General features: G+C 45.1%; 3 protein-coding genes across 4 annotated transcripts; 1 reads left to right on the forward strand and 2 right to left on the reverse strand.

Moving 5' to 3' along the window:
* Positions 1–2,467: 2,467 nt before the first annotated feature.
* Positions 2,468–9,942, reverse strand: gnb3b (guanine nucleotide binding protein (G protein), beta polypeptide 3b). 2 transcript variants are annotated; one of them, XM_052071243.1, is made up of 9 exons: positions 9,705–9,942; positions 7,033–7,124; positions 6,795–6,940; positions 6,615–6,678; positions 5,360–5,516; positions 4,410–4,476; positions 4,123–4,324; positions 3,546–3,762; positions 2,468–3,288 (listed from the first exon to the last, which is right to left on the reverse strand). In XM_052071243.1, exons 2-9 carry the CDS (start codon positions 7,099–7,101, stop codon positions 3,182–3,184), a joined length of 1,029 nt encoding a protein of 342 aa, XP_051927203.1. In that variant the 5' UTR covers positions 7,102–7,124; positions 9,705–9,942; the 3' UTR covers positions 2,468–3,181. The 2 variants fall into 2 exon arrangements, with proteins under 2 accessions (XP_051927203.1, XP_051927204.1); XM_052071244.1 differs by lacking the exon at positions 9,705–9,942 and adding an exon at positions 8,252–8,419.
* Positions 9,943–12,104: 2,162 nt separating this feature from the next.
* ndufb9 (NADH:ubiquinone oxidoreductase subunit B9) lies at positions 12,105–15,225 on the reverse strand. Its single transcript, XM_052071329.1, has 4 exons — positions 15,049–15,225; positions 13,752–13,944; positions 13,040–13,153; positions 12,105–12,357 (listed from the first exon to the last, which is right to left on the reverse strand). Exons 1-4 carry the CDS (start codon positions 15,135–15,137, stop codon positions 12,226–12,228), a joined length of 528 nt encoding a protein of 175 aa, XP_051927289.1. The 5' UTR covers positions 15,138–15,225; the 3' UTR covers positions 12,105–12,225.
* An 869-nt stretch (positions 15,226–16,094) lies between these two features.
* On the forward strand, positions 16,095–20,509 carry tatdn1 (TatD DNase domain containing 1). Its single transcript, XM_052071259.1, has 12 exons — positions 16,095–16,181; positions 16,915–16,980; positions 17,053–17,102; positions 17,744–17,807; positions 17,890–18,036; positions 18,109–18,151; positions 18,219–18,304; positions 18,367–18,407; positions 18,821–18,897; positions 19,091–19,161; positions 19,232–19,358; positions 20,318–20,509. Exons 1-12 carry the CDS (start codon positions 16,106–16,108, stop codon positions 20,421–20,423), a joined length of 954 nt encoding a protein of 317 aa, XP_051927219.1. The 5' UTR covers positions 16,095–16,105; the 3' UTR covers positions 20,424–20,509.
* Positions 20,510–22,364: the final 1,855 nt, after the last annotated feature.

Here is a 22,364-nt window from a genome sequence, read left to right on the forward strand (position 1 = left end):
AGTTCATAATGAAGCTGCTTTTCCCGACGGCTGGAATGAGAACTAGTTGCCCCCCGCCTCCCATTTATTTTGGGTGTACAGTACTGCTGAAACTGAAAGGAGGTGCACTATTTAGTTTGGGAAAAAAAAGAGGGAGCACCAATTTTGCTCAAGCTAATTTAATGTCCACTCCTCTTTTTTTTTCCAGAGCTGCAGAAAGCAACGACTCTGTCGCTTCCGTCATATTCATCATTGGCCAAGATTATTGATGGTTTGTTTCAGTTTTTTGGAGGGTGAGTATACGAACGCTCTGCAATATTTTGGCCTCATCCATTGCTCTTGCTCTCCTTACAATGTATTATATTTGCTTGTACTATTTTAACCCTGGAGAACCCATGGGTCAAATTTGGCCCCTATAAATTCTGCTACTTAAATGCTGCTCTTAAATCCCAAAGGGTCAGATTTGGCCCTAATACTAAATTAGGATTAAAGCATTGAATATTTGGAGAAAAAAAACATATTTTGGTGTTCAGTGAACATATAGCAGTCATTTAATCTATACCAGTAATTCATCATTTTCCAAAGAAGAAAAACGTTCTTGGGTTCTCCAGGGTTAAAAGACCATGTATGTAAATGTTATTAAAAACATGAACTAAAATAATGGATGCAAAATAAAATGCAACTACAAAAATAAAAAACATCGACATAGCTGTCATGGGGGGGGGGGACAATACAGCGCTCGGTGCGCATTGCAGCAACACCTTTTCAAACATTAAGTTGCACACGCATGCAAAAGCAAATGGGGGCAACTTTGCAGCCCTTGATGCTGAACAAGCAACACACCGGCCTGCAAAGTGGCCCTGCCAACACATTCCAAGCACAAAACACATTTCATTCATAAAACATCAGCGGCGTTCCGCCACATTCAGCATGTCACAACTCCATGCCGGAGGGAAAAATTAACGGCAGCCCAATCACAACTCCATGCCAGAGGGAAAATAAACGGTGGCCCACTAAAGAGGAAAATGTTGAATTATACAAAGCTTAGGCAGCGGCAAAAGCTCAACTCCATCTCAGCGAGCTCCAGGGGGATGTGGGGGGGGGGTGTTCAGGGAGCAGCTGTTTGGTGGATGAGCGTGACTCTCATATAACATCACGGAGGAAACTCAAAGCAAAAGTCTCCAGATAAGAGGCAAAGCATTTACGGTTGCTGTTTGTCACTTTCTCCTTAAGTTTATTGGAACTAAGCCGACATTTTTAAAAAAAGAGAAGAGGATTGATGCGAGTCAGAAAAATTCAATCAAACTATCAAACAATACACTTGCATTCGCTTAATGTTAACGTAGAACGAGAAAAGCCATCAGCGGGCTACCGGGGATTAGCATCAATGTTTGGGTAATTCGAAGCGTTCAAAAAAGTGTTGCTTGAAATGAACACGGGCGGCCCGGTAGTCCAGTGGTTAGCACGTCGGCTTCACAGTGCAGAGGTACCGGGTTCGATTCCAGCTCCGGCCTCCCTGTGTGGAGTTTGCATGTTCTCCCCGGGCCTGTGTGGGTTTTCTCCGGGTGCTCCGGTTTCCTCCCACATTCCAAAAACATGCGTGGCAGGCTGATTGAACACTCTAAATTGTCCCTAGGTGTGAGTGTGAATGGTTGTTCATTTCTGTGTGCCCTGCGATTGGCTGGCAACCAATTCAGGGTGTCCCCCGCCTACTGCCCGGAGACGGCTGGGATGGGCTCCAGCACCCCCCGCGACCCTAGTGAGGATCAAGCGGTACGGAAGAATGAATGAATGAATGAATTAAATGAACACACGCACACACTTCATCTGCCTCTTCTTCTTTACTGGTACTACGCCGCTTCCAGTTGAGCTCAATGCTGCCTGAAATATTGTGGCACAACGCGGTACTACACTAAAGGTGCAAAACTACAGGTATTTGCATTTGCCAAAAGGAGTACACTTTTTTTTAAAACAACACTTGAAAAATAAACATGTCTTTATGCTACTAACATTGGTGGTCGCTGTTCATTATTTTGGAAAAGCGAGACGTACGGAGCAACAGAAATGCGGCTCCGGACTGTCTCATTACCTGATTACGTCCACATTCTTTTTTATCTTTCCACCTTCTCCATATGTCCCGCCCCCCGGCCTGTGATTGGCGCGTGGAAGCCTCTCCGGCGCTCCTAGTGGTTGGTAATTTCTGTTTTGGCAGGCAGGCGGGCTTGTGCAATTTTGAGCTCAACATTTTTTTAAAATTTTGAACAGCCTCCAGGAAGTGCCACAAACTCCTATGTGGTTTCTCCTGTCACGGCCCTAATTTGTGGCGCATTTGGAACATGTGCAACAAGAAGCAAACAAAATGCACATGCTCAGAGCTGCTGACGGGAGTGACTCAATCCAATTGAGCAGACGTGTTTCCGGCTTTTGACTTTTGCCAATCGGAGCGACCTTTCTCTTTTGTTGACACACACGCACACATAGGCTGCCATTCATGCAGAATTCTACATTTATTAGAAAGTTTGTTTTTACAGAAGACCTGCGCACGGACGGGTCAAAGTACTAGAAAATGCAGTTACGGGTGGTTTACAGCAGGCCCAACTTGAGCCTTCGATCATCTGCGTACATTTTATGTCAAATTTATCAATCAACATATGGATCTGCACAGTCAAGTGAGGAGGGGGAGGGGCCTCCAGGATGACTTCTTCACGTGCACTCCGGAAAACAAACAAACAGGGAATGATGACAATCAATTAGAAATAAAAGCATCTAGTACATACTATATACATACAAGTGCAGGTCTAGTGACCTGTCACCATAAAAACACATCTGCATTCCTACACTTTGTTCATTAGCAATCATTTCTTCTTCTTTTTTCTTTTTTTTTTTAAATTGTCAAATCATTTTAATGTGTTTAAAAACATTTGGAGTGTAGTGTAGTGCACGCTAGACTTTTAATCATGTCTTCATTGCTGGCGGATGCTTGGTGGCCATCTTGCTACCTTCCTGACCATCTTCGTTTGATTTTGCATAGTTGGATGAGGACCAGACAAGAGAGCGAGAGAGAGGACGTACGTGATGAAACCTCTTGAAAACAACATGAATCCTTCTGTTTGTGTGTGTGTGTGTGTGTGTGTGTGTGTGTTTTTGGGGGGGGAGTTGTTTTCTCTTCCATCTCCCGACGGTTCTCCCGGCCCGGAGGCTCTCAGTTCCAGAGTTTGAGGAAACTGTCCCACGATCCCGTGCAGACGCCCATCCCATCCTCAGGAACGCCGGTGCAGCTCACGCGGTTGTCGTGTCCGGACAGGACGCCTGCGTGGAGAGACCAGAGAAAAAGCAAAAGCCAATCACAAACCCACCATTTTTTTTCCCAGCCACTATTTGAAAAATAACAGCCAAGCAGAAACAGAAGACGGGGCGGCGCGATGTCAAATCAATCGTCGAGATTGGTCGTTATTCCTCGGCCGCAGAATTTTTCAGAAGTGCAGGATGGAGTTTGTAATGGAACGTTTATGGACTTGTGCAAACGCACCCGGACTACCGTCTGGCCTTGTTACCACTGGACTCACCGACTTTCTCTCCCTTGAGAGAATCCCAAATGTGGCAATTGAAGTCATCGTAGCCGGCGAAGATCAGGCGACCCGAATTGGAGAGCGCCAGGGACGTGACGCCGGCATTCAGGCTGCTGTCCTGGTAGCCGATCACTTCCTGGTCGGCGCGCAGGTCGTACATCTTGCAGGTGCAGTCGTCCGAGCCCGTGATGACGGCGTTGCCGCTCTGGAAGAACTGCAGGCGGGGTGGTACATGATGGCAAATGATTGGTCGCGGAGTACTGTCACGTGCCGTTTGTATGCATTGCGGCTCCACGTGCGTCATAGGAGCATTTTCCAAAGGTTTAAGATTAGAATAATGATGCTAATTCCCTTTTTTTGTATGTGTGTGTGTGTTATGTTAGCGTCAAGCTAGAGGATGTCGACAAATTGAAATGCAATGATGTAGCAATACACCAGGAGGGATCTGTGACGCGCCAGATTATTATTATTATTTTTTTTTCCAACATGATCGCTGTGGTCAAGGCCCGTGGAAATTTTTGTAGGTCCCTCCGGTTGCAATATTGAATTGTGGCGAGGGCTCGCTCATTCTCACAGCGATGGCGTTGATGTCGCTCGTGTGTCCGATGAAGGTCTGCTTGCAGACGCCTTCCCGGACGTCCCAAAGCTTGGCCAGCGAGTCGCAGGCACCCGAGATGAACAAGTTCATGTCCGGGGACAGCGCCAGAGACATGCAGTCGCCGATGTGGTTGGTGAACACCACTTTCTGCTTGCCCGTCTCCAGGTCCCACAGGCAGCTGGCGGGGCGGGCAGAGGCAAAAAAGCAAGACGGGAAGTTACGAGGTGGCAGAGGTCGGCGTGCTGGAACGTGTGCGAGCTGACCAGGTGGTGTCGCCGGAGGCCGTGAGGATCTCCGTGTCACTCAGGAAGCGGCAGCAGGACAGGTAGCCTTGGCGACCAAAAGTGCTTGGTTAGCTTGTTGGGGAGACCGTTCCATTGTTTATGTGCAAATAACTAACGACCACGGTTAGTATAGTTCGCGAAAACTAACGAAATAACTAAATGTAAAATTGGGGGAAAAAAATCTTTTCATTCACACAATTGAATAAAAGTGGAAATGTTTTTTTAAAAACAAACAAAAAAAATAACTCGTGTAAATGTACGTTTTCATCTTCGTCAGTTGATAGCAATCATACAGGATCTTTCTGGGTTGACTTTAAACAATTCTGTATTTATTTAATACAGACGAAGCAAAGTCAAACGCTCACTTGAGAATTGTAGTTTGTTTTTTTACAGTACACCATTTTTAATTTATATACTTATTTTAATTGTTTTTTTTTTACCCTTGCACTCAACATATAAGAAATTGGAGAAATTTGCAGTCTACAGCAGCAAAATTGGAGGGCGGGGGGGGGGGGGGGTAGCGAAGAAAAAAAAACAACAAAGTGTTGCATGCACAAAATGAATAAATACTCCATTAAAAAAAAAAACTACAACTAATACGGAAACTAAAACTAAAAAACACAATTCAAACAACGGATCTGGAAAAAAACCAAAAATTGCGCGAAAAACAAATGACATGAATTGAATTTAATTAAGAACAGCCAAAGCAAAATAAAAAGTAACTGCGATTAAAAAAAATAAAATAATAATAAATCCATTCTATTTTGACCCTGATAGCGGGCAGTCCGTTGTTTATGTTCAAAGATGCTTAAGGTGTCAATGCAGAATCGAGACGGGATAATCACACGTATTCAAAGGTTTCTCTGTAAAATCCAAAAACTTAGGAGTGGCTGGCTCACGCGTTCGTGCCGTCAAGTGTCGTTTGTCACCTGTGTGCGCGTCCAGTTCCCGCAGGGTCTTGGGACTGGCCGCCTTGATGTTGTAGACTGTGCACATGTTGTCCAGACCCCCGCTGGCCACCAGGTTTCCGGAGGGCGCAAAGGCCACGCTCATCACCCAGGCCGACTTGAGCGGGACGGCCACCAGCTGGAAGAGCAAATACAAGATTACACTGCCTGCCGGCCGTTCCGATGGCGCCGCCTCCCAAAAAATTTAAAGTCTCTTTCTCGACAAATGAGGAGAGTCCGTTCATCAGAGGCCATCATGACGAGTAGCGCTGTTTTTGGAATCAATAAGATCAGAGCAAGAAATGAATTCCGTTCGGTATGAAATGCTGGAGCCCAGACCGGTTTCCAAAAATGGATCCCTGAGTCAGACCGATGATTTGCCCAAAACCGTTGACAGGACAAAGAGTGACCAAAGTTGCTCAAATATTGAGTGAGTCAAATATTGCTTGAGTCATAAAGCAGCAAGAAAGTTAGAAAATCAAACAGGAGCTATTAACTCATTCACTCCCAAAGACGTTTCCTCTGAACGGGTTGTATCCGGGAAGTAAATTCCTTGTGTGTTTCTTGCCTCCATGGCCAAGAAATCTGATTCTGATTCTTTGGCCCAAATATAAGACGGCCCTGATTATAAGACCACCCCCTCGTTTTTCAAGACTCAAGTGTGAAATACGACTTTTTGAACACCAAATTAATTTTTATACAGAAAATAATTACATTACAAATGATTCTAACAATATATTTGAGAGGAAAAGCATGTTATTTTGCCTCATTCAAATCTAAAGAGCAATCACATTCGTAAATGAATGGCTTCTGGTTTTTGAAATGTAAATGACAACTTCTCCTCAGCTGCCGGTTAACCTGGCCGACCTTCGACCCACTTTTCTCCAGATTTTCGCTACGTTTCTCCATTTTCTCTTATCTCTTTTATTATTTTCTTCTCTTTTCTTTATTACCGCTATTTTTTGTTTTTCTTCCTCGTGCTACCGCTATTTTTATTTTTGGCCTGGGGAGTCAAGTTCAGGATTCGCTTCAATGATATCTGGCGCCATCTAGCGTCGTGAATGGGTATAATGTCTAGCCCCCGAATATAAGACGACCCCCAATTTTTTATTGTATTATTTTATTATATTATTGTCTTATTTCAATGCAAAAAACTGTCTTATATTCGGGGCAATACGGTAATCATCGAAGAAAGTTCTGACAAGTTGTTAGTCAGGTCTTTGTGTTTGCGACTCACCTTGTTCCCTGTGAAAGTGTCCCACACCAGAAGTTTGCCATCCTGCGACGCGCTCACCATTTGCCTGTCGGGCACACAAAAGTGCAAAAACTGCTCCATCCAGGCCACTTACTAGATAAGTCAAGGTCGCACTCGCTCGCTGTGTGGACTTTTCTCGGGGCGCCTGTCAGCGTCACTCACCTGGAGTCAGCTGACCAGTGCATGGCATAGATTTTGGCCAGGTGACCTTTAAGCGTTTTCCTCTGCTTGAGCTGAATGCGACCCACCGAGGCCACGCTGCCCGCCGCCGATGTCATGGTCGTGTCGTTGACAGCCTTGCGCGCCGCCTGGTCCGCAAGAGTTTTGCCAATTTGTCGCAGCTGTCAGTTTTGTTTCTTTTTTGGAGGGAGGGGAGGGGGGGATCTCGGTACTCTCTCACCTCAATTTTGGCCCGGAGCCCGTCGCACTCCTTTTTCAACGCATCCATCTCAGCTTTCTCGGCTGCCATGGCGACAGGAAACTGTAATGAAACTGCAAACAAAGACCGAAATGTTGGATTGACTAATCTTTTTTTTTTTTTTTTTTAATGTGAATACAAGATACTTTAGGTGAGATTGCATTGGGACGGTCACTTGAATTGAGAACAGAAATAGGATCAAGTCTGAAATGACCCAAAGCAGAAGGAAATTAAGGCTCGGTCCACACTGCAGGGAATGAAGCCTAGTTCAGATTTTTTTTTTCTAAATCCAAGTCAAATGTCAAGTCAACACTGTTACTCAAGACAATGTAGATCCAGGGACGATTATTCTCAGTGGTCGCCCTCCCACCCGCATGGAGCGCACATCAGGCTTTTGATGGGATATACCGTATTGGTCCGAATATAAGACGGCCCTGATTATAAGACGGCCCCCTTTTTCAAGACTCAAGTTTGAAAAAAGACTTTTTGAACATCAAATTTATTTTTATACATAAAATAATTACAGTACATCTGAAACAAATGATTATAACAATATATTTGAGAGAAAAAGCATCTTGAAGTTTACACCATAACTTCTCCTCAGCTGCCGGTTAACCTGTCCGATCTTCGACCCACTTTTCTACAGATTGTCGCGACATTTCTCCATTTTCTGTTATCTCTTCTATAATTTTCTTCTCTTTTTTTTCTTGCTGCGATTTTTTATTTTTCTTCTTCGTGCTACGGCTATTTTTATTTTTATTCTTCGTGACAGGGGTTCGCTTTGGCCTGGGGAGTCAAGTTCAGCATTCGCTTCAATGATATATGGCGCCATCTAGCGTCATAATGTCTAGACCCCGAATATAAGACGACCCCCAATGCAAAAAAACAGCGTCCTATATTCGGGATAATTCGGTAGGCCGGACATGTATGGATGACCGTTCATACTGCAGACTTTGTATCCACATATGAAAGAGGAGACCAAGGTTGGATTTCAAAATAAATCTGTTAACGCTGCATGGGAGATAAAAAAAAAGATACATGTGCAAGACTCAAGTAAGTTTCAGGTTTCCAAAAAGTTCCAAGTCATGTTGTCTTGCGCAAGTCAATTCCTAAGAAAAGTCAACTCAGTCCAAGTCTCAAATGAGTTCGCATCATTTTGTCTTAGGCAAAGTCAGGCCAAGTGACCGTAATGCAGTCTTACCTGCAGTCGTCAGTATCGGGTCTTCATCTTGAGACGGGTCAATTGATAATCATGTCCCAAATCGAGTCTTAAACTTGCACATGCAAATTGAGTCTCAAGTTTCTTTTGCGATAAATCAAGTCACACCTCATCCAAAGAGCGGCAAAGTCCCAATGACTCAAGTCCCCAACGTCAGTCACAATGCTAACATTCGTTTAGGCCCATTCCAGTACAAGACTGTCCAAAGATCCCTTCAGCCGTGGCCTAGATGCTCTGACCCAGAACACCTTTGAATGTGAAAGATTAGACACGGACGCGATGGGACGTAATCCCGCCTAATGCTGTTAATGGTCTGACGACAAGCAAGCGCCTGCGAAGGAGGCTGACCAGGAAGCTTGGTGTCATGACATTGCAACAGATGACAGCCATGTCTGTGTCCGATCTCAAAAGAATCTGGTTTCAAGCTTTGCCATAACATATAGTGACAATCAGAACCGTTTTGTGCTCTTGAGGACCGAGAAAAACAAAGCCAACCTTTTTACAAAAAGGTTTGAGCTTGTTTTACTTTATTTAAATCGGGCAACAGGAGCCGGACTCATTCAGTACCAGCCAATTCTAGACCAAGTCTGAAAAGACGTTTAAAAACGTCTTTGGGACTGAATGAGTTAATTACTACGCGAGTAGGTCTTTTTGCAGATTTGAATGATACGTAAAACATACACAATAGTCTTTGGGAGTAAATGAGTTCAACTCATTTTACGTGCACGGCGAGTTTATTAGCTTATTGCTAATGCTAATCAGCATCCTATCATGGAGCGTGAATTCCGGAGGGCTTGGGGGCTAAGGGCGACCAAAACCAGCCGCCGTTTGGAAGATACGAGCGGGGCAGCGCGCCGAAAAAGATGAGGGTGCCTGGGCGAAATCCCTCAGGAGATCTTTTACGGGAAGCTTGAGAGCTCAAATCTCCCGTCATCCAATTACCGGCTGCTCTTTACCTCTGGGTGGGATCAGGAGGCAAGACAACTGAGGAAATGTCGTCTACGAGACGATGCCTAAAAATTGAAAATGGGGGGGAAAAATACTTTTTCCGTACTGGAATGAAAGACAGAAAGCCACTGAGGAGATTGTCGAATCTCAGTGCAAAACAGATCGCAGAATCTAAAGCAGGGGTGTCAAACTCATTTTTGTTACGGGCCACTTTGGAGTTAACGCCTTCCCTCGGTGGGTTTATGAAAGTGAAACCGCAAAAATGTTTCATCATGTCATTGGATTATGATTTAGACGTAACAAATTAATGGACTACTAGCACGGGCATGAAGTTTGACCACCTATGTTTTTCTTTCCCGACAAATTTGCACGCCAGCTAACATGGCAGATGATACATTAGAAGAACCCCGCAAGCATCAAAAGGCCCAAACTGCGCATAACTTCTCACCGGCAGCAAGTCCCAAATCCCAAATGGACGGACGCTCACCTGTCTTTCACACGTCCGTTCCTTTAGTGGGCACGTCACAATCCCAAGGTGCTGCTACTGCTGCTGCTGCTGCTGCTGCTCTCTGAGGCGCTCCCCCCACTGACTGGTCGCCGGTGCGCAAGTCCTCCTCCGCTCTCCTGGCGCCGATGAGGATTGCGGCGGATGAAGGAGATCAGAGATGAAGGGATAAAGCTCAAAGATGGAAATAGAGAGAAGGGGAGCCAGCCAGAGCGAGTGAGCGAGCGAGCGAGCGAGCGAGCGTGGCGAGGAGGCTAAACCGATTGGGGAGAAAATCAGGTTATCAGGTTGCCCAATGAGAGGAGTCGAGGAAGTGGACGAATGGGAGAGGATGGGTCGCCGGGGAAAGTGCAAGACAATGGCGGGAAGAAAAAAAAACGAGGGGACCAGAATGCAAAAAAAAAAAGGGAGAGCTGAAGCCGATACCATCTGACTCTGGGTGAGAGGCTGGGGACGCCCAGGATGGGTCGCCAAACAATGTCAGAGTCCATACAGACCAACAATTGACTGGTCGTTAATCAATTGTCAGGAAGCAAACAAACTGCCCGGTCGTCTGTCAATGTTACGGCATATGTAGACAATGGACAGTCAATCTCAGGGTGGAGACAGTCAAATATTGACTGGTCGCCACATGATGTCAGGGCATATTTTGATAATTGACAAACAAGATTTGACATTGCCATCGATGAAGGATTGGTCTGGAATGAAGCTAATATGCATCCTTTTGGGATCGGCGCAATGGTTACATCGTCTCCTCTGTCATTGGCTGGCGACCAGTACAGAGCATCCCCTTCCACAGTCAGACAAAACAGGATGAAAAATATTTGCCGGCGGTTATTCAGAGGGTCCTAAATCTCTGCGAATGTGTGGGTTTGTTCGCGCTAACGAGCTGAGCCCGCTTAATCACCATCTAATGGGATATCCGGGGACGTCCAATCTCATTAGGGGCTTCTAAAAGCTAAAGAAGAGAAAGGCATCTGGGAGTGTGAAGAGGACAGAAAGAACTAAGTCGCTCAGCAAAGATGACAAGTGTCCCAAAAAGTTTTGACGATGGAAGAAGAAGCATTTTCTGAGTGATTTAGAAATCCCGAAACAAGCGCTGCATCAACACGTCCGTATCATGATTGACAGTCGGGGACGATGAATGATTGCGAACGCAGCCAATTGATTCCGCGAACGCTCTGTTGTTTGTTACGATGTACCCTAACATTAGGTGACTACCAGTTCATTGTAGCAGTCGCTGCTTTTGGAATCCTTCACTTCCCCCTGCTGACTGGCAAAAAAAAAAAAAACAATTTGGGGCAGGGAACTATTCCGGTCCACTAGGTGCAAATCATCATTGTGGACCGAGTTTGGATGACATCACAAGGTGAACTGAGGTGGTGTTTAGATGAATTATGGCAGGATGCAAGATCACGTGACTTCCCAAAGCCATTCTCCTTCTAACTGTGTGGGGTTTTTTTTAAACATGGGTTTTGGGTTGGTTGTTTTTTTCATGGGTTACTATTTTGGTAGACAACAGTTTTGGATCATTTTCTTGACTCAGTGCTGGTTTTTGTTTCTTTAGCAGTGTCAAACTCATTTTTGTCGCAGGCCACTTTGGGAGTTGCGTCTTCCCTTCAGAGGGCCGTTACGACAGTGAAACCCAAATAAATGTTTAATCTTCACACCGTATTATTACTTGTACACAAATCTAATTGATGGATAACTAGTTTTGAAATAAGTGTTTGTTCAATTATTGTCCAAGTGAGTGTAAACAGCGTAAAATAAATTGTTTGCAAAATCCCAATGTTATTTATCACACATGCAATTTAAAACTTAACATTTCGGTGCAGATTTGAGCAAGAGTCATGGAAGTTGACACACACGATTTGCCTTCCCGAGCCACTTAAAATGACATGGCGGGCCAGATCTGGCCCCCGGGCCTTGAGTTTGACACCTGTGCTTTAGGCATTTTCTCAATTTGTCCCCCCCCCCAGAGTCTTTGACATGGTTATCGAGTCGCGTTGTGACTTTATCCTTGAAACGGTTCTTGACTTGGTAGTGAATAATTTTTGACATGATTCTAGATTTGGAACTGGCCTCAGTTTTTGAGACATTCTTGACACTATATCAGTTTTTGACAGAGTTGTAGTTTTGGTTGTTGACTTGGTTTCTTTACATCTTTCCAGATTTGTTCGTTTATTTGCTTTATAACGCTCTAATGTGGACTTGGTTCTGTTCTGTTGATTTGGTTTGTGGTTCTTGACACCTATGTATTTGTGAGGGGTTTCGTTTTTATTTTATGGTTTAAAAAGCTTTGCATTTATGACAGTGGACAAAAAAAATATTGTGACATGTGCAGAAGACACATTGGCTGTGTCAAAAACAAGACAGACACCATTTTTATTTCTCACGTTTATTAAGGGGTATTGAAGACAGGTAATAAGTCGTGCAGGTGGTCTTCTCTGCCGTCCAAAGTCAATTGTTCTTCTGGATGTCAAGTTAATAGCAGGTGGGGCGGTTATGTGGGGCGTTCCCTGGGGCGGGTGACGTACTGCCACCACAGAGGCGGCAGGTCGTCCTCCTTGCGGGCTGGGGGGAGGGCTTCCAACTTGGGCCCATCGGCCGGAGTCTCGGCCTGCAGCTGAGCCACCTGCAAAGTCACAGCGGGGGCGGGAAGGTTTTTTTTTTCCCGTGCTTTTTGGCTCTGGACCGAGTTTCCTTTGCTTGGGTCATGGGGGATAACGAATCGCCTCCAAAAAAATGATAATGGACTGACTCGGAAGCAGCAAGCTGTGCAGTGTTGCTGCGTTCTATTCATCGGCGTCACAAAAATGAGGATGTATGCACTGTATTGATATCACAGGTTTCAGCATTTGGCAAAAATAACTTCACCTCATGACAATGATTGGAGCAAGCAATGACTTATTTTCAATGGCCACGCGTGTGCTCTGCCTTCTGTGGGAGCAAACGTCGCCACTGGCAGACGGCTAGCATTAGCATCTGGTTTCTTTGCGCTCGGCAGTTGGAAACCAATCTGACTGGGCCTTTTATTCTGGGATTGCGATTCGGAGTGCCTTTCTTCATTTGGGGATGTCAAACTTAGCTGACGCGCTAGCAATTTTCATTGGCTCTCATCTACAGGGGTACCTGCTTTTTTAGAGGTTCCTTTCATTGACAGGTGAGAATTCCCTCATATGTAATGCTCAACCTGCATTTAGTTACAGTAAATGATTTGCTTGCAATTGGTTGCCTTTTATGGAAAGAGTATTTGCGGTTGGCCAGCGTACCGTCTCATCGAGGCAGTGACACGAAAGCGCAAGACAGGGGCTCACCTCTTTATCCCAGCTGAGCGCCCTCAACTTCTTCCATTGCTCCCTCTTGGCGAAGTAATCGGGGTAGGCGGCCTTCTCCGACGGGTGCCAGTGCTCCAGGACCCACTCGGGCAGCTGCCGCCACAAAATGCGATATTCAAACACATTTCGCCATTTGCTATCCACAAACAAATCAAATCATTTCCAAATGCTGATCAAATAAACTGAGACCATATTGGCAATATGGATGTTGTTCCAACACGATCCACCGGAGGGCAGTAACAAACATTGTTCACCCCCCAAAAAAAAGACTTGGCTACGAAAATGTCTGAATTATGATTTTGAGCATTACAAGTTGGCTAAACGAAATATTTCAGGGATTTGCTTAGGAGAGTGCAAAACATGAGGTACGTGCTCAATATACAGTATGATGTATATTCCATGAGTTAATTGGTAGTCACTTAGAAGAAGGTATAGGAATTGCCCACCAAGAAAACAAAACTGTCAGCCAATCATCAGAAAGAAAGAAAATCACAATTATCTGTCATAGTGTTTGTTGAAATTGGATCTGTGAAAAGTACTCGCGGTATCGGTACTCGTTATCTGTGAGAACTCCTCAAAAAGTTTGAAAATGTCCCGACCTTTTCATTCCATCACACGTGTCATTTAGGAGAGTGGGGGTGTTTCTTTGGGGCAACAGAGTGAACAAGCGTGTTAAAAAGGGCGCAGTGACCTTGTAGCACTCGTAGCGCTCGTAGGAGGTCCCGCCGGGCGAGTCGGGGAAGATGTAGGGCTGCGGATGCTGCCTGTCCCAGAACTCCTCCTCGCCAGCCTTCAGCATTCTGGTAGCCTTCACCATGTCCTTCTCGCTTTTGTTGGCATCGAAGCGGGCGCGCAGTAGGCACGCGTAGAAGCGATACTTATCCCTGAAGTCGCACACACATAGACAACAACCATTTTGCTTTTTCGGGCTTCCGATAACATCAATTCTAATTTTTGCTAGCCCGGCTATGGCATTTCATACTATATGTACACAATAAGGCTTTTTCCCCCTTTTTAATAAAATTGCATAGTTTGAATGAAAACAACATTGAATTGAAGAAAGTTGCAAATTTGTGGAAAGCAACATAATACTGCAATACAGATTTTTAAAGGCTTTTTTTTACTCATTCATTACCAGCCAATTCTAGACCCATTTTTTTAAAATCCTAAGTCTTGGAAAAAATGAAAAAAAAAAGTATCTGGGGTTGAACGTGTGGAGTGTGAAAAGACAAATATGTCTTTGGGAGTGAATGAGTTAAACATCACACATGACCTTTTTTGTCTGTTCTGTTTTTGCTCAGACGCTCAACTTTTTGCCATACATAACTTTTGTCACTGGGCACACGACTTCTTATGAGAGTTCATTTTTCACTCACATTAGGATTTACGTTAAAGCATCACAACTTTTTTCCAGATTGTTTTTTTTTTTTGCTGAGATTTTTTTCAACACCCCAGTCAATTTTTTTTTTATTTAGGTACTAAGAACTAGATTTGTCTTTTTTTTACATTAAATAGGTTTCCAGTAAAGGTTAAAAACTTTAAGTGGCCTTGTGTACAATGAGTAAAAAATTTGATGCTCGACATTAAACGAAACCATTTTGAGGAAGGAACCGAGTTCATTCCAATGATAACAAGGTTTGATGGGATTCAAACCATCAAGACTGAATGAATAAAACTATTACTGACTACTCACAGTTCGTCTTACAGTTCACGTTATCTTTGATTTCAAATTGAATTTTCTCAACTTATGATACAAATTCCGTTCAACTTTATTCGTTGTTCATATTTTGATACGAACATCGTCCGCCAAGAGTTTCAGTGGCCCTAAGGACCAAAACAGGCACATTAATCAAGAACAAGCGCGTTCAAGTGAAATTGACCTCTTTAGAGGGGGCGCTCTCAATCCTGGCTAGCCGTTAGCTCAGCTGTTAGCTCAGCGGTTAGCTTGGCCCCGTATCGTCGTGAAAATATTTCTCAGTGTGTCTCACCGAAAGATGCACCACGACTCGAGATGGCGCAGCGACTTCTTGTAGAGTCGCAGCACTTTCTGCTGGTGGCTGAGGTAGGCCGCGGCCATCCTCCTGCTGACTAGCTAGCTTGCCGTTCGCTTTGCCTTCCTTTAATGTCACCTTCCAGTCGAGCGCCGCGCAAAGCATACTCGGATCGGGAGACGTCACACGTTTTCACCGTAATCCTGGAAACAAACACGCACGTTTTGAGTGCCTTATTCTAATTCGGTTTGTTTTGCCAGTTCTCTAATAACGTTTTATTGTCACTTTTTCGTTTGAAACTTAGTTTTTGTGTGTGTGTGTGTGTGGTTTATTGGTTTATTTGTTTATTTTATATTTTTGTTTAAACTCGCGGCATTCACATCCAATCACAATGACTGTTATGTAATAAACCGTCAAGAATAAATACAATTTTGGTGAAAAAGTGTAAAGTTAGAAAGGAAGTCAAAGTTGAAGTAAAAGCACACGTATGGAAAAAGGCCATTTTCAAGTTGGGCTATGTTTTTATTAGTTTTTTCTACAATCCTGACTAGACAAGGCCGTTTCAGTTTTTCACTCATTCTAGTTTTTTTTAAATATCATTAATGTCCCATTAATAACGTTGTTGTGCATTTACAGGAAGTAGAAGTATAGATACTGGGGGGAAAATAGACATTAGTAAATGTGGCTTTGAATTCTATTCTCTTCTCTTTCTACCTAAAAGATACTCAAAGCGCCTTAACACTGTGTCCTAATTTATTTACTGACGATGTAGAAATCGGAGCAATTTGGCGGTATCTTGCTCAAATACACTTCAACATGGTCACAAGGGCTGGGGGGATAAAGTTGGGGGACACTCACTCTACCACCTGAGCCATGAGGCCTGAAAGAAAAGAAAGTGGAAACGAAAGTACTGTACATCCTCTGATATGTGCTCAAACACAGAAATACATACTTTTATTTGTACTGTACAATACTTGAGATAATTGTGGTGGCCATTTCAGTAAATTGAGCACCTCTTTTGTGAGACTTAAGGTAATGTCAAATGACACTCCGGATGAACGCTGCATGTGTGTTCTTCCCAAGCAGGATTCGTTCAACTCTGTCAATAATGGCCCGGCACAAATTAATCGGTAAGGCACGTGTTAATCATCATTTTATGAATTTTAAAAAAACCCTCTACATTGTGATTATGTTTGAAGTCATTTATCGGGCCTGAGCTAATGCCAAGTCTCCGCTCCAATGGCACGTACTACATGGTTTCAAAATAAACTAGCTTGATTGAAACTTAGCATTTACTTTTCGCAAGGAGAGATCTCAAGTAGATTTAGTTAAATAATGATGCTCTAATCTAGTGGTTGTGCAACCTTTTACACCAAGTGCCAGAAAACATAATTCCAAGTAGTTTCAACCATCATGACTAACGTGAAAATGCAGTAATGTAGTAGTTACATGTGTTATATGGGTTAAAAACAAGTCAGAGGTTTTATTCCGAAGGAGTCGATATAGTAATACTGGGAACCAGTTTGAACAACTCTGCGTTTTTATTTTTAGGGAAGAAAATGCACTTAAATACTGAACCAATGCAAACGTATTGCCAATTAAATTGCAGTAAAACGGACATAAATAAATAAATCTGAATCTATTTATATTATTTGGACATTTTGTGCACCATCAGTTTGAGAAGTTCTGTTTTTGGAATAAAAGGATGTAAATAAATGTATTTGTTTCTTTCAGTAGTCATTGAATTTTAAAAAAACATATTGATTATTGAAACAACAGTTAGTTGCAGCCCTACCGTAAATAAATGACTTATTTTCAAACCAGATAATGCCCCTATGTTATAATTTTGTGTCCAAAAATCAGACATTGGCGTGAACCTGACAGACCCTGTGTTCCATGGGCTCTACAGAGGCAAGCGCAAGCACCAAGGTGAGAGCGTTTTCCCCCGTCCGTCACGTCGAAAGCATGGCTTCCACTTGATGCCGCGTTCTGTTCCCGCAGATGACTTCCGTGATGTCATCGACAGAGCCGTCGACGTGGGCGTCCAAAAGGTGATGCGCTTCTCGCTCGGCGGTGGCATAGATGACGTAGGGTTGGTGGGTTTTCTAAACCCATGGGTGCTCTTGTGGTCAAACTTTTTTTTTTTTGAAGTTGCCACAGTTGACCCAGGGTAGAGGACATTTGCAATTGCAAAGATGCTTAAAAAACAGAAACCACCATAAAAGGATATGTGTGGCGCAGATAAGCAGAGTCCAAAAAACAAACCAAAAAAACCTTAATCGAGGATGGGGCCAAATGCACAAAATTAACAGATCTCATCTGGCGCGATGAGGGCAGCCAGGCCAGGGACGACACAGTTCCGAGCAGCAGCACGGCCATAGCAGGTAAAGCAGCATTGTCTGCTGTTAACACGGCGCTATCATCATCTCAGATTTGAGAATAGGGGTGTCTCAAGAATTGACACTACCGGTAATCCGAACGTGACCAAACCTGGAGCCGCACCAGCCACTTTGTGTGGGCACAACCAACAGTTGAAGGCCATAAACATGACACATCATGTGTCTTTCTCCGGTCAGTTGTCATGGGAACAAGACGTTTAGCGGAATCTTGATAATGCAATGCTCAGATAAAATAAACGACTCGTGAAATGTAACCACTGAGTAAATGCGATAGTGTGTCTGTGTCTGTGCAGTTTGTGATCACCGGAGGAAGCCTGGAGGACAGCGAGGAGGCCGTCAAACTGGCCCACAGCAGAGGTAAGCGTGGGGACTGCCGCAGACTTTTTTAGGGGGGGGGGGGGTTACTTAGAGTGATTTTTTTTTCCTGGGCCGAGCGCAGACAGCTTCTATTGCACGGTGGGTTGCCATCCAACCCGCTGCGGCCAATTCGAGGAGGGCGCCGGCCCTTCCGAGTATCTGGCCCGCCTCCAGCGTCTGGCGGCGGACAACCGAACCAAGGTGGTCGCCATTGGAGAGTGCGGACTAGGCAAGTCGGTGGCCACAAGTTTGTCAGCAAACGTTTGGTCAATGGCTTGAATTGAGTTTGTTGTTTTTGTAGATTTTGACCGGTTGGAATTTTGCCCCAAAGAGACGCAACTCAAGTAAGTGCAGGACATGTCCCCCCTCACCCCCATATTTCTTATACTGTTTGTCTGTCATGTGTCACAGATACTTTGAGATGCAGTTTGATCTGGCTGAGGAGAGCAAGCTTCCCATGTTCCTCCACTGCCGCAACTCCCATCAGGACTTTGTGGGTGAGTCACAAGGTCCGCTCCAGTTACGTCTCGCACGATCTGACCGCCTTCTTGGGTTGCAGACATCATGAGGAAGAATCGAGACCGATGCGTAGGAGGCGTGGTGAGTGAATGTTTCTTCAAGGGCGACATGTGTGGCACTGACTATCTTGAATTTCAATGAAAAGAAAACTGAATCCTCCATCAAGCATCTCCAGTTGGTCCAAAATGCTGCTGCTCTTGACTAGTACTACTAAGAGGGAGCACACAACTCTTACTCTGGCGACCCTTCACTGGCTCCCTGTACGTTTTGTAGTTCAATTCTTTGGCTTTTGACTCAGCATGAGATGCTGTTTAGTTTTTATGTTACTAATTTGTTTTAAATGTTGTATGTAGATAGATTTTTTTGCTCCATGTCCAGCACTTTCTATGCGGCGATGGTTGTTCTAAAGTGAAATATAAATACAGTTGAGGTGAGTTGAGTTGCAATCAAACCTTTGGATTTGCTCGCTGTTCACCTTCAAATCCCTTCATCAGGTCCACTCGTTCGATGGGACCGCGGAGGAGGCCGACGCCCTTATTGAGCTGGACCTCTACATCGGGATCAACGGATGGTGAGAGCCAGGAGGCATGTCTGCAACGAGCCACGTGCTTTTAGAAAACACATGCACGGGTGACTGTAATTGAATCATTTGTTCAGTATTTGCCCTCATCATATACTGCCGACCACTTTGTTGTTGTACAGTATAAGGAAGCCAAATCGTGGTCCAAAAGACCACATGCTGCTAACAAGATCTTCCATTTCAGTTCCCTGAAAAGCGAGGCCAACATCGAAGCAGTGAAGCGCATTCCCACCGAGCGACTGATGATAGAAACCGGTGAGTTGTCCTGAGTGGAGCGGACGTTGTTGCGGACATCTTGGTTTGACGTGGTTTCAATGGCCGCCAGATGCTCCGTGGTGTGGCATCAAGAGCACACACGCCGGCTTCAAATACATCAAGACCACCTTCCCCACAAAGAAGAAATGGGAGGCGGGGCACTGTCTGAAGGACAGGAACGAGCCCTGTCACATCATGTGAGTATGGGGCTGCGGGTGGGCGACTCAGCACGTGACTTGGGTTCCAACACTTAAGTTGGTAAATTTAGGATTTGGGGCTGGCGTGGCTAAACTAGCCAAAAGCTCAACTCGGCTTCACAGACGTACATCATAATCTGTACCGCTAATGCCGCCTTACTCACCACCGTGAGAAGTCAAGCCAGCAGCGGCCATCTTGCGTTGCCACTGTCTAAACTCGTGTTACTTGAATACATTGACTTCTCCATGGCATTTTCACATTATTTTCTGTTTCTACAGCGAAAATGCTAGTGTGTAGCACACGTTCATACTAATAAGTCTTGGAGAAGCACTAAACCAGGGCTGTCAAACTCATTTCACATTGTTGGCCACATACGGACACGGTAGATGTCAAGTGGGCCGAACCATTAACTCATTCACTCCCAAAGATGTTTTTAAACGTCTTTTCTGGCTTGATCCAGAATTGGCTGGTACTGAATGAGTTAACATGAAACCATACTGTGCTATGAATCACCAAAATATCATGTCTTTCCTTTGTTTTGGTCTCAAGAAGCATTGATTGGCGCTTTCATATCATTTGCTGCATTGGGTCTATCTCGGTGACAGACTGAGACTGCTGTTTTCTTCCCTGATCAAAACAATGTTGTCTTCTACTGTGATCAAAACAGCATGCCCCCTACTGGATAAGCCACAAATTACATGTTATTTAAAATATTCATTCTGTGTCCTTAATGCATTTTCTTCACTTTTAAATGGTCCTGCGGGCCGGATCGAACCTCATTGGGGGCCGGTTCCGGCCCGCGGGCCGTGTTTAACACCCCTGCACTAAACGCACACAGAGACTTTGTCGGGACCATTACAAAGGCTGAAAGTTGAAGGTCAAGACTTGAGACTTACTTGCGACGTGGACGTTATGTGACTCGTTGCCGCGATTTGACCCATTGAGTTGTCTCGTACAGACAAGTTCTGGAGGTGATGGCCGCAGCAAGGGAGGAGGACCCCTTGGAGCTTTCCAGCAGGATCTTCGACAACACCAACAGGGTCTTCTTCTCTTCTAGTGGATGATCGGAAGCTGAGATGAACACAATGCAATGACATAAATCGTGGAATGGAGACACGACATTGTTGAATAAATGATCAATGACATAAAACATTGTCAAGCAGCACCGGACCCGCCAAGATGCTCTTCACTGGATCCGATCTCGTCCGGCAGCATACATAGTGGTACAGTGAGCGCTCAATATACCAATCTAAAATACTAAGGTGCCGGAATTTTGTGTTGTTGCTGCCGCCATCTAATGGCAGTGTATCAGCTGCGTATTAGAGCGTCATTTGTAGAGTTCATGAGTGGGAACACTCGTGTGCCTTGACATTGGTCACTAGTCCGTTGTCTCCATGTGTCGTAATTTTACCTCTCCATCAGTCTAGTGTGAGTATTTATGTGCCTTATGACCAGTCAATGTGCCCTGACGTTGGCGACCACTCTGTTTGTCACCATGCGCCGTAACACCGGCACAGCGAACCCCACCGTTGTTCTGGAATCCGTAAGTCCCATCTCGGCCGCAAGCCTAATGACGGTAAGCGCTATAGAAAAGGAATGGAAATGATTACAAAATAAGATAAATGATGAGTTCGTTGTTTTAGTACGATATCTAATACTTGAGTTTAAATGTTTAAAATGTTTTTTTTTTCACGTGCTCTCCGAATTACATGGCTCACCTGTCTTCAAAAAAAAGTCTTCAAAACGAGTTTTCAAGAAATGCATTTATAGAAACTGTAGTGGGTGTGTCAGTAGTTTCACAAAATCACAAAGTTAATTTTTGGGGTGGTTTTTTTTTTTTAAACATTTATCTTGCTCAAAGCGCAGTCACAGACAGGTGTCCTAGGACAGGGTGATGCCGATCCCAAAGCCAAACACGGCACACAGCGTCATGGCCAGCGGCAGCGAGATCCCCCAGCAGGTATCTCGGAGCTTCCTCCTGGCCGACGACCAGGGGATCGCTTTGGGGGCCCCGACGTTGGCGCCGGAATGCTCAGCCACAGCCTTCAGCCTGTCCGACAGCGAGCACAGGTTGTTGCGGACCTCCTCCCACTCCTGGCGCATGGTGGCCACACTTTGCGCTTCCTGGCGGAGCCTCTTGGACTCCTGGCGGACAACCTTCATGTCTCTTTGCAACATGTTGAGCACTTCTTGACGGAGGGTATCCATGTCCCTCTGGGTCTGCTCGCGGATCTCCTGGCGTAGGGCGTCCGCGTCTGCCAAGTTGGGGCCCAGAGCTTTCTGCACCTCCTGGCGAAGGGTCCTGGCTTCCTGGCGGACCGTCTTGGCATCTCGATGCGTTTGGCCAACGGCGTTCTGCACTTCCTGGCGGAGGGTCTCCATATCTCTTTGGTTTTGGGCGGCCACCTCTTGGATGACCTGACGGAGGATCTCCATCTCTGAGATTCTCTCCAAGTTGACACAGGCTTCCATGCTACGAACCTTACGGTCTTAAGGTGTAGTATAATTGGCGGTGCGCACTGTTGGAAAGCGGTGGCGGGTTTCCCAAGCTTTGGGGTGTCTCTTTTTGACAGCCCCGCAAAGAATGCCAACATCTTTTTGGTGTCACGGGACTAAAGTCTACACAGATGATGAGCAGCTGTGTGATGTCATATCAGAGACACGCCCGTCCCTGTTGTCATGGCAAGGCGATCACAACTCTGCCTACCCTCGTTGGGCCCTATTGCCAAGGCCTGACGAGGCGTTGCGCCACCTTGCAGACACTGTGATCAACCTTATAGATGGGGGGGGGGGACTTCATCCAAGGAGGAGGTAGTGCTGGCCAATAATCCATATTCACTGACAACAGAAGGCAAATTGAAGCAGATAGTACATGAGATGGAGGCTCAGCCGCTGTCGCGTGAATGTTTTTCCCGGCCAGGTAATGTGGCCTTGCTCTAAGTTCACAACAGCAGCGGGCTCTGCAAGGGGGGGGGGGGGGGCGATTGTGATACCTGTAAACCGCG

This window comes from Hippocampus zosterae, chromosome 7 (assembly GCF_025434085.1).
Source record: "Hippocampus zosterae strain Florida chromosome 7, ASM2543408v3, whole genome shotgun sequence".
Taxonomy (NCBI): Eukaryota; Metazoa; Chordata; class Actinopteri; order Syngnathiformes; family Syngnathidae; genus Hippocampus; species Hippocampus zosterae.